We start from the raw sequence: 11,440 nt of genomic DNA, 5'->3' as shown, positions 1-11,440 counted from the left end.
TGTTATTTCATTTAGAACATAGGGGTTTTAAATGAAAATTATTTAAAAAAAACTTTTATAAAGGAACAAATGATGTAACTTAAATTCAGAATTCACCAAAGGTAAGTTATGTTATTTGAAAGTATTCTGTGTAAAACAAACTGTAATTTTTTTAACAAAAAATATTAATTTCCAAATATTTGTTTAGAATTCAAGTCAACTGGGATGCCAATTCAAGTGTTCGGGTTCGGTTTTAATAGTTTCGGACAAATTTCAAAATCTGAGAAAGAAATTATTTTAACCCCTACAAAATGCCTTCAGAACATAAATGAAAACTCACTAGAAGAAGTTAATGTAAACTGGAGTTCTATAACCTATATAAATGGTGTGTATATGTTAGATATAAGTTGTAAACTTTGGCAAATAACTTTGGTAACTATTATAATTTAAAACTTTTTTTTTAGGTATAAAGTTAGTTTATTTTAAAATAGTTATGTAATTTAACTACAAAAAAACCTTAAAATTTACTGGCAGCGTGGTGTAGCTGTTAGAACACTTACTACACAACATGAGGACCTGGGTTTGATTCCCACTGCTCTCATGCTGTAGTGCCCTTGAGTAAGGCGTTAAAAACGGTATAAACTCCTGCTGAGTCAGCAATTAATTAGCAGCATAATTATCGGGCAATTATAATCTATATCATATTCCAAACTGCTTATAGCAACTTGAGACTGGGTTAGGGTACTGATTGTTATTTTATGTTTAAGTTGTGAAGTCAACCTTCCCACACTGAGGATAAAGGCATTTACAAAAAAATATTTTAAATTAATGTTTATGTTTAGATCAAAACCAAATAGAAGTTCAAGGTTACTATGACAACAATTTAAATCAAACCAAGATAATTCATCCAAACTCTTCAAATCGAAAAATCAAATCGATTGCAAAACTTCACAACAGAATAGGTGTTTTATATCAAGATGGAGAGTTTGTTTTGTATAATGAATGTAATTTAGATAATGGAGAACTTGATATTTTGTATAAAACAAATGGCAGTGATCTTCAAATTGTTTCGAACAAGTTTGATTCAAAAAATATCATCTTAATAACTGGTAAGTTAAAACTGTTTTTTAAAACTGGCAGCGTGGTGTAGTGGTAAAAACACTTGCTACACCACCATGAGGTTGTGGGTTTAATCCCCACGGATCTCATGCTGTAGTGCCCTTGAGTAAGGCGCTATAAACGGTATGAACTCCTGCTGAGCCAGCACTTAATCAGCAGTGTAATTACCGAGCAATTTTAATCTATATTATCCAAACTGTCAAAGGCAACTTGAGACTGGGTCGGAGTAACTGATGTTACTCTATGTTTAAGTTGCGCATTCGACTTTCCCACATCGAGGATAAAGATATATACAAAAAAAAAAATTACTTCATTAGAGTTAATTAAAGTTATTCACTTTTTTAAAGTTTGAGTTAAAAGTTTGTTTATTAAAAACAGTTTATATATTCAATTATTTTTTGATTTTAGGAAGGAAAATAAAATATTTAGAAGAGCTGGACAAGATTTGCATTTCAAGAGAACTTGAAGTAAAAGAAGAAGTTAAACAATTAAGTTGTGGAAAGGATCACAATTTGTTGGTTACAAAACATGGAAATGTTTGTTCCTGGGGATTAGGAAGGTAATAAATTTTTTTCAATATTTACCAACAACGTGAAAGCAGTGGGGATCAAACCCAAGACCTTGTGTCGTAAAACCAAGTGTTTTAATAACTTAATTTTCTAAAAATTAAAAAACATTTTTTAAAAGTATTTTTTTCAAATGGTTAAAGTTTTTTTATTTTATTTTCAGTCGCGGCCAATTAGGTCACGGTGACATGGCCACTATAAATGTGCCACGCCATGTTGAAGATTTAGGTGGCATACGAATTAAACAAGTAGAATGTGGGGGATGGCACTCTGTAGCACTAGCAGGTAATTATAACATGTACAATCGTTAACCATTTAAAATAATTAAAATTTTTTTGAATTTTGCCAATGTAGATTATTTTAGATAAATTTACAAAGCTTAATTTTAGGTAAAAAATTTAATAAATAAATAGTTTGTCACGAATCCGCCATTTCCTTGTTTACTCAAAGTTGTTATCTGCATTTAGTCACGTGTTTACACCTATAGTCACGTGTTTACACCTTATCTTTTTTACTTGGGCTGTACCACATGACTTGTTAGTTAGAATGTATTGAAATGTTATGCATGGAGTATTCGTGATGCGAGTTTGTGGACGACTGTACGTAATATTCCACGATAAAGTGCTATAGAATATTAATACGGCTTTCATACAAAAGACTACAGGCAAATTTATGTTACATCTTTATAGTAAGTGCAAATGTTGGTGTTAAAAACAGACCGGCATTTCCGTTGTACTAAACGGACGCAACCCAATAAAAATGGATTTAAACATCAAGTAGATTTAGGGTTTATTTAAAAAAAATGACTACCCATAAAATTTAATATTTAAAAAAAAAATTAGTCTAAAAAATTAATTTTTGTTTTGATTTTCAGAATCAAACGACTTGTATACCTGGGGTTGGAACGAATCGGGTCAAACGGGTTTTGCGGCACCACGTGACATACTTTCAACTTCGTCATCGTTCAGCAAGAACAAAGCACGTGATCGCTCTCCAATCAAAGTCGAGCAGGGTGTATTGAGTAACAACCGTGAAACAATGGTGTCTGATGACGGCGTTGCCATTGCACTTTGTCCTAGATTTCTTGAACTAGAACAGTACGTTTCAAGGGGACGAGATGACTTTGTTTCGGTCGTTTCGGTCTCATGCGGTACGCGCCATACGTGCGCCGTACTTTCAACCGGGGACGTATTGACTTGGGGATGGGGAAAATACGGACAATTAGGTCGCCTTTCCCCGTCGGCACATGCGAATAATCAGGTGACCAAGACAAACTCGCCGGGTTTTGTTGCTGTCGGCGGTCATGCTCTGGCAGTTTTCTGTGGGCCGTGGGGTACGTACCTCGTTACGGACGAGTCAAGTTAGTTTAAGGTAAGTTGATGTTTTTTGACGATCTCACTAAAAATAGTTGAGATCAATGTGTGCAATGTACACAGTTTAGAAGTTAAGGTATTAAGATAAGGTTAGCAATATTTTTTTATTGCAATATTGCGCGCTGGTAATGAAATATTAAATTAAAAAAGTTTATTATTTTAGGACATTGTCAACATAGTAACTAAGTAATTTTATTGGGCACTTGTTGAGTTTTAAATTTTTTTACGGCAATGTAAAAGTTGGAAAATATATAGTTAATGCATTTGCGAAATAGTTAATGCATTTCTAAAAAAAAATAAACAATGTCATGTTGTTGCTAGTAGCTAAAAATCCGGGTTGTCTAACTTCTTATGTAAATAACTTATTCTAAATTAATATAGTAGAGTTACTTTAGTTAATATATTTACGTAATTACTTTTAAATTATTGCTAAAGTTCGTAAAACCAAAATTTAAAGCACGTTTATTAAACATTTAAGTTAATTTGAAATCTTATCTTTGTTAATTTTTGTTTTATTTGTCTATAAATAAATAAGTCGTGATCTTAATGGAAATAATAAACAGGGAATTGGAATTTTTTCGCCGAATAAAATGTTTTTAAAGCTGCACAGGAATATGTAACGTTGGATTATGGTATTTTAATACACGATTAGATACTATATTACAAGAACTATAACTTTAAAATTTAATTAGCGAAATTAAAAATAGAAATAAAGTCCAACGACATATCAAGTTGACAGTAAAAGCGTTGTTATACTTCTTTTTTCCTTGTTAGTTTATTTATATTTATGTAAACTAATTAAAAACATAATTTATTTGGTATGTTGGTTACATAATTTGCTGGTTTGTATTTTTGCAATTTTAAATTTAAAAAACATTTGCTACAAAAATAATTGTTATTGTCGAAGGATAGAATTACAGTTCACAACAAAGTACGTCACACGGCGCAAATTATGATGTAACAGTTACTTGATTTAAGACGTAATGGCGATTTCGCAGTTAAATCGCAGCTTCCGCCCGTTTTAATTGCTGTTTTTATCGGTTCAGACCCGATCGTCAGTCACGTGGTTATTGTTTACGGCGATTTTGTTTTTGCAAAAACTTTTTTTTTATTTGAGAGATTTCGAGTTTTATTAGGGCGAGAATTATTTTACTATCACTAAGTATAGGACAGCGAGAAATATATTAACCAACTTATGTAAATAAAATTTAAATATATTTAGTTAATTTTAAATTTAAATTTATTTAAATTTAGTTAGATTTATAAAAATATTATTTAAATATTTTTTTATAGGTGATGTAAATAGATAACAATTAATTCAAGTGCAATATTAATTAAATCTTTGTTGATCGAAATATGTCGACCACCGCTGATTTTTCGAGTTTATTTCAAACAGTCACAGGTAAAAAAAATAGTTTTTTTTCAATTTTAACGGTCCAACTACTTTTGGGTCGGTCAGTAAAACAGAACTTTAAGTGTTTTTGGGGTAAAATTGCTTACTAAGAGTTTTACTTTTTAAGATAACGTTAACATTATCTTGTTTTTACGCTATACTGCATTACTAACTAAAAATAATTAATGTTTTTCAACTAACTTTTTTCAACTAAAAAAAAAAAAAAAACTTGTTTTTAACGGTTTGTTTTTCCAGAAATTAATACAAAAATGTCACAAAATAATCTAAATTTCTTCTAAGCCTTTTTTAAAAGTTTGAATTAATATTTTGTACTTGCTGTTTTTTGTTCATGTAAATGTAATTGACCTTTTATTAAAACCTGATGTTCACTAATTAATAAATCGCTAGAAGCCTTTTTCGTAAAATTGCTGCAGTAATCGGGAAATTTGTTAAAGTCTAATGTCCAAAAAAAATAAACATTTTATGTTGAAAAATAATGTATTTTATCTTTAAAAACTTTGCAAATATTTTTTTGATTTTTTGTGTTTTTTAATTTTTTTTCACCTAGTATTTATGATTTTTATGCTTATATATTTTCATATAGGTTACATGTATTTACTAAGCATATATAGATCGTGTATTAACTTGCTATACTAGCAAACTCTAGACCGTCAGACCGTATAATGTAACTTAAAATTTAAAATTTTCTTTTTTTTTTTTTGAAAAACATGAATTTTGAAAACTTTAATTTATTTAAGTATTTTGTTTTTCAGGTACAACTGCCATTCTATGGTCTCAAGAAGATGTTTTATGGGTTTTAATCGTTGGATTTGTAGTTGGGTTTATTCTTGCCTTTGCAGTAGGTGCAAACGATGTTGCTAACAGTTTTGGGACAACCGTTGGAGCAAAAGTCTTGACTATTAAACAGGTTATTTTTATTTTTAAAATTCAATTTTCGAATGTTGTTGAAAACCGTTTTAACTTGTGTTTACTTAGAGTTTAACCATAGTTGGTAAATAGTTAAATGAAAGGCCATTTTCTACCACTTAACGTTTGTTTTTCCAAGTACAATAGCCATTAATCAAATAAAAATTTGAGGTAAATTCGGTTATTAAATATTATGGCGAAAATTGTAAAACCTGTTTGCAAAAATATTGTGTTTGTGCCTTTACTTGTGGTTCATAAGCACATGAAGCTAATTTGACTTTAGAAAATAAATTATTTTTTATTAATTTAAACAATTTTCCGAATTAATTTTAAAGTTACTTTATGTTGTTATTATAGGCATGTATGCTTGCCACAATTTTTGAAACTGCAGGGGCGGTTCTTATCGGGGCAAAGGTGGGGGAAACAATCAGGAAGGGTATAATCGACGTTGGGGTGTACGAAATGGAAGGGGGTGCAAAGATCCTCATGGTCGGAGAGGTCAGCGCGATGTTTGGTCAGTTTTTATGACGTCATAAATAGATTTTATTGTCAAAGAATGCAAACTTAATAAAAAATTAAATTTTAGATGTAAACCTAATAAAAAATTAAATTTTTATGTCCAAATTTATAGATATGACCACGAAATCGTAAAATATAAAATTAACAAGCTCTTTTAAAATAAATTTATTGTTATTAGAACTTATATTTTACTTTTAAATAATTCAATTTTCTTACATTTAAAATTAAAAAAATGGGAACTTTTAAAACTTTTATTTTATTAGGTTCTGGAATTTGGCAACTTATTGCCACGAAACTTAAAGTTCCGGTCTCGGGCACTCACAGTATTGTTGGAGCTTGTATCGGGTTCTCGTTGGTCGCCGTGGGTCCGTCCGGGGTCAACTGGACAAGTCTCGGGTTCATAGGTAAACAAAACGCGTAAAAAAATTGTGAATTTTTTTATATTAAAATTTGTTATATTTTTACTTTGTAAATATGAATTATAAAATAAACGTAGTTAAAATAAGGAATTTTTCTAATGAGTAAAAAAATAAAACATTTAAAGAATTACTACTTGATATTACTAATATAGCAATAGCTTAAACCCTATCTTATAAGATTAAGATAAATACTCAGCAATAGAATATAGAAATCATTTAAATTACGTGGTTTTAAAAAAACTCAATGATTTAACGGTTAATTGGCATCTGTCTGTTGCGTGCTGTATACATACAACTTTAGAATAACCTTGTTAGAAACGCTTACGTAACATTATTGCCTGCATTCTTTTTTTTTGCCAACATGCACCTTTTTCAACTTGCAAATTTTTTTTAAATATTTGAGAGTTTAAAATTTGAAATTTTTTGTTGTTTTTAGTTGCTAGTTGGTTTATATCTCCAGTTATATCAGGATTCGCTTCAGTTGTTTTATACTATTTTGTGCAAAAATGTATCATCAATTCGGTAAGTAAATTAAAAAAGTTAACCTAACAAAAAAAAACATTTTATACTTTTACCTAAAATTTGACAAAATAAAATATAATTAATTTAGTCTACAGGGTAATGTTTACAAATATTTATGCTTTCTCTTTTAGAAATCGCCACTTCGTAATGGGTTATTGTTGCTGCCCCTTTTCTATTCTATAACTATTGGAATCAATTTGTTTTCAATTCTTTACTCTGGGGCGCCACGTTAGTAATTTAATTTAAATTTTTTAGAATATTTAAAAAATGCCTTTTTTGATGGGTTAACATTTTTTTATAAAAGTGAAGTGAACTTTTTTATTTATTCTGTTTAAGTTTTTTTTTTTTTTTAGTTTTGGGCTTGAATGGCTTGCCTATTTGGGGAATATTTCTTATAACTTTATTTGGAATGATTATAATTGGACTTTTAACCCAGTTTCTTATTATTCCAAGAATGAAAAAATCTGAAGGTAAGCTTTGTTATAAATGTTGAATTATTTTCTCTTGTTTAAATTACTATTATATGTTTGTAAAATATATTTTAGCCTAAATTTTTGGGACACGTTTTTAGCAATCTATAAACGACAAAATTAAGGGTTGATAGTGTGGCATAGGTGCGGCTCAAACCCCACACCCTTCGGCTCTGGTCCGATAGCATGACTTGGATACCACACTATTTAAAAAAAGTAATAAAAACTTGTAACATTTTTAGACTTGAAACCAGTGCCTTCTATAAACAAAGGTCAACACCAAGAACCTTTGACCTATGAACTGAAACCACTTGATCCCCTCGTCCAATCAGAAGACTTTGGGGAGAGTCCCCCGCCTTCGTATCACGTAATTATTAAAAAACATAAATATTGGCACCAATTAAAAAAAAAAATGGTTAAAAATTGTATGTGATAACGATAAAATGTTTATATTTGTTCTAATAGGAAATTCAAGAATCTACTGGACCCATGTCTAATGTTAAATGTTTGGCTTCTAAAAAACTTTCAGACGGTGAGTCTAAAATTCAAAATTATTTTTTAAACTTAACTTGTTTTATTTATATAAAACGTTGTTAAAAATTTGGTATATTTAATGTTTATTAAATTTTACAGCTTCGTATAAAGACACAGCTACAACAGTGATGTTGGTAAGTATTATAAATAAGTAAATTTAATATATAAAATAGGTCTTTTTGTTCTCAATTATAGTGGGGCATTGGTGCGGCTTAAACCCGAAACTTTTCGGCCCATACCCGAATTCAAATTATCGGACTTAAGAATTTTTTTTTTTTTTTTTCATATTGTTTTATATTTTTTATTGGGTAGGGGTGTGATATTGTGACATGTTTTAGCTATCCGTAAACGCCGGGTCTAAGGGCAAATAGTGTGGCAATGGTGCGGCTCGAACCTGAAACCTTTCGGCTCGTAGTCCGCTGCCATAATCGCTTAAACACACTACCGGACAAAAAAATATGTATATTTATTTTTAGAGCGACCAAGGTGAGGAAAATGAAAAACACAACCTAGTGGTGAGACTTCAATCCAACAACGAAATCTCCCAACATTCTGATGAAAAAAAAGAAAAAAGTGGACTTCGGGTATTTATAAGATTTACATGTTGTGTTTTAAAAATATTTTTATAAGAGGTCCGCAAACTTTTTTCTTATTCAGCCTAATATTTTTATCAAAATAAATATTTTACTTTTTTTTGATTTAATATTTTTTTAGGTTACATTCAAAGATAAAGAGAGAGAAGATCTTATAGACGAAGAAAAAGGCGAAGAAGAGACAACAGAAGAAGAAGGCGATGACGAGGACCCCCCAGCGGTCCGAAGACTTTTTTCAACTCTTCAAATTTTAACTGCTTGTTTCGCGAGTTTTGCTCACGGTGGAAATGACGTAAGGTGTGGATGACGTCACTGTAATTAATATATTCATTTTTTATATAAAATGTTTTTTTTTGACAAATAGTGTGGCAATGGTGTGACGTATATATATTTTTTTTCAGTAACGCCATTGGCCCCCTGGTGGCGCTATGGATTATTTTCATGTCGGGGGAAGTGGTTCAACAAGCTTATACTCCCTGGTTTATATTGTTATTTGGAGGAATTGGGATCAGTTTAGGTCTTTGGTTGTTGGGAAAACGAGTTATGGAAACGATCGGACAAGATATCACAAAAGTTACCCCATCTCGGTAAGTGGTAAAAAAATCTTTAATTTGTGTCTTACTAGTTTAACGGTGAATTACAGAATGCTTGAAAGATAAGATAACAGGGGGACGTTAAAGTAATTAGGAAAAAGGCAATAACAACATGCGTATAACGTACACACACATACTACGCTTCGTATGTAGTACGATACAAATTAACATTTTTAGTAATATAAAAATCGTACTTTTTAATGGATAGTTTTAATTTTTTTAATTTCGCATTTTCTAGGGGGTTTTGTGTCGAACTAATGACGGCAGTTGCTGTTCTAGTTGCTTCGAATATTGGAATTCCAATTTCAACAACTCATTGCAAGGTAAAATTATACATTAGCGTATATACATTAGCAAAATTTCTGCATTTTTATTTTTTTTACTTCCGCAGGTTGGCGCCGTTGTTTCAATCGGTTGGTTTCGATCGAGGACAGCTGTTGACTGGAGTGTGGCAAGAAATATTGCGTTTGCTTGGTTTGTTACTGTACCTGTTTCAGGATTTATAAGTGCTGGCACAATGTGGGTGTTGATGAAGCTAATATAAAGGAGTTGTTGAAATAGTAGGTTTATTTAAATTCATATGCAACTGAAGTGGGATTTTATACATTGCTATACTTGAGGCATTAGGATGTTAAAATGGTAACAATTTACAGATATTCCAAGAATATATAATTTGAATGTGTTTTATAAGCCTATATTATGGTTATGGTATATATTTGTCTGTTACATCTTAAAGTAAAAACATTTGTTCTACTTTGCTTTGATTTATATACCTTTAAGTATTTAAGATATTATAAAAGTAAAGGTCCCTACTGTAAAAAAGGGAAAAAATAGATGTGTTTTTGCAGCTTGTACCACGAATACTTTATTATTTTTTAACAACAAAGTATTTTCAAATTATGTTTTCTAAATACACATCGCAATATGAACGTCATATCTTTTATATTTGTAACTTTAATTCCCTTTTTAAATGTTTTTTTATATTGCTACAATAAAATTAAAAAATTGCAAATTAAAAGGTGTTATACTACTACGAAACATAATTGTTTGTTCTTGTTAAATTATCGCAACTACTGACTATTAATTTTGTATTAATTGTAAACATTAAAGTAGTTATTTGCAATTTGTAATTAAAAAATTTAATTATTTGTGTTAAAGTAAAGTAAATTAAAGTAAAAGAGCGCTTGAACGTAATAAAAACATTTGTTTTCAACTGCAATCACTTGCCTGAAGCATATCTTTTGCTTATCTTGCTTTAAGGCGTTTCAACGTTTAAGACTGTGGTAGTTTGTTTTGCTCTTAAGTGCGTTATGTTGGAAAAGTAGTTCGAAGCTTGTTGATATAGTAAAAACATATTACTTTTACCAGTAACAGCAAGTACATTCAGTTTTAGTTATTAAACTAAATGTTAGTTAAACAACACACAAAAAAGTTGTTTATAAAAATGCATTTAAATAGGTTAAAAACTAATATAAAAAAAACCTTATGTTATATGTCATAAGGATATAGCATTAAAAAAAATGTTTTTTTATATATGTTAATTTTTGCATATTCACCAAATCGAAAATTATTACGTTTTTTGTATCAGCAATGGGCTAACTAACGTTTAAGGTAAACATTTTTAAAGAATATGCCGTAGAACAAAACAGCATTTTTATATTGCGGTGTGTGTATGTATTTATTTAACAAAAATGTAAAAAAAAAACAACTCTCGTGCATCATCTGGCGGCGCGGTAAAAATATTAATTAAAAAAAGTTGAAAAAAAGGAAATTTAAAACACTTTTTAGACAAACAAAAAAGAACACTATTAACTTAAAGTTAGTCACCCAAACGTTTTACAATCACGTTTTTACCGAAGTCTAATAAACTTTTTTTTAAATAGCTAATAAACTTTTTTTTAAATAGAAGTCTAATAAACTTTTTTTTAAATAACATTTTTTTAAATATCTAATAAACCTTGTTGTTTTTTCAAAGTTTGGCAAAAAATCAAAAAAAGCTTTCGTCATTTTTTGCACAAAAACAACTAAAATTCGGTTTTAAGTTATCTAAACATCATAAATATAAGGTTTTTACTGAAATTTAGTTAAACATATTTTTTTTTTGTTAAATTATATTTTGTTATACGAGTATATAATGTGAAGGTTACATTTTTTTAGCAAGTTTTTAGTTAGGTGTGGTTTGAACTTCAGATATCCAGAGTGACAGAGCTAGAGTCTTACCACTGGACCAGTGGCCGAACGATTACCAGTGGCCGAACGAATGAACGTTAGATTAAGCAATTATATAATGTGCTACACTTTAATAAACAAAAAAACTTATTAAATGTTTTTAATTTTATTTGTCCCCTGTATTTAATGCGTAATCAACGTAACAAGATAATAACAAAATAATGTAGTTTTTAAATACAAGATTGTACAAATAGCAAATTTTGT

The 11,440-nt window shown here is 29.7% G+C and overlaps 1 protein-coding gene across 1 annotated transcript; it reads left to right on the top strand.

Annotated features, from left to right (window-relative positions):
* Window positions 1-2,914: 2,914 nt before the first annotated feature.
* On the top strand, window positions 2,915-10,169 carry LOC145744780 (sodium-dependent phosphate transporter 1-B-like). Its single transcript, XM_082562724.1, has 16 exons — window positions 2,915-3,035; window positions 4,331-4,439; window positions 5,204-5,358; window positions 5,715-5,871; window positions 6,140-6,280; window positions 6,732-6,817; window positions 6,949-7,045; window positions 7,171-7,287; window positions 7,530-7,654; window positions 7,753-7,819; window positions 7,921-7,955; window positions 8,298-8,405; window positions 8,536-8,711; window positions 8,816-9,001; window positions 9,246-9,330; window positions 9,399-10,169. Exons 2-16 carry the CDS (start codon window positions 4,394-4,396, stop codon window positions 9,549-9,551), a joined length of 1,734 nt encoding a protein of 577 aa, XP_082418850.1. The 5' UTR covers window positions 2,915-3,035; window positions 4,331-4,393; the 3' UTR covers window positions 9,552-10,169.
* The last annotated feature ends 1,271 nt before the right edge of the window (window positions 10,170-11,440 follow it).

Source organism: Corella eumyota, chromosome 3 (assembly GCF_963082875.1).
Source record: "Corella eumyota chromosome 3, kaCorEumy4.1, whole genome shotgun sequence".
Classification (NCBI taxonomy): domain Eukaryota; kingdom Metazoa; phylum Chordata; class Ascidiacea; order Phlebobranchia; family Corellidae; genus Corella; species Corella eumyota.
Note: the sequence above shows the minus strand (reverse complement) of the source record. Positions and strands in the feature narration are given on the sequence as shown.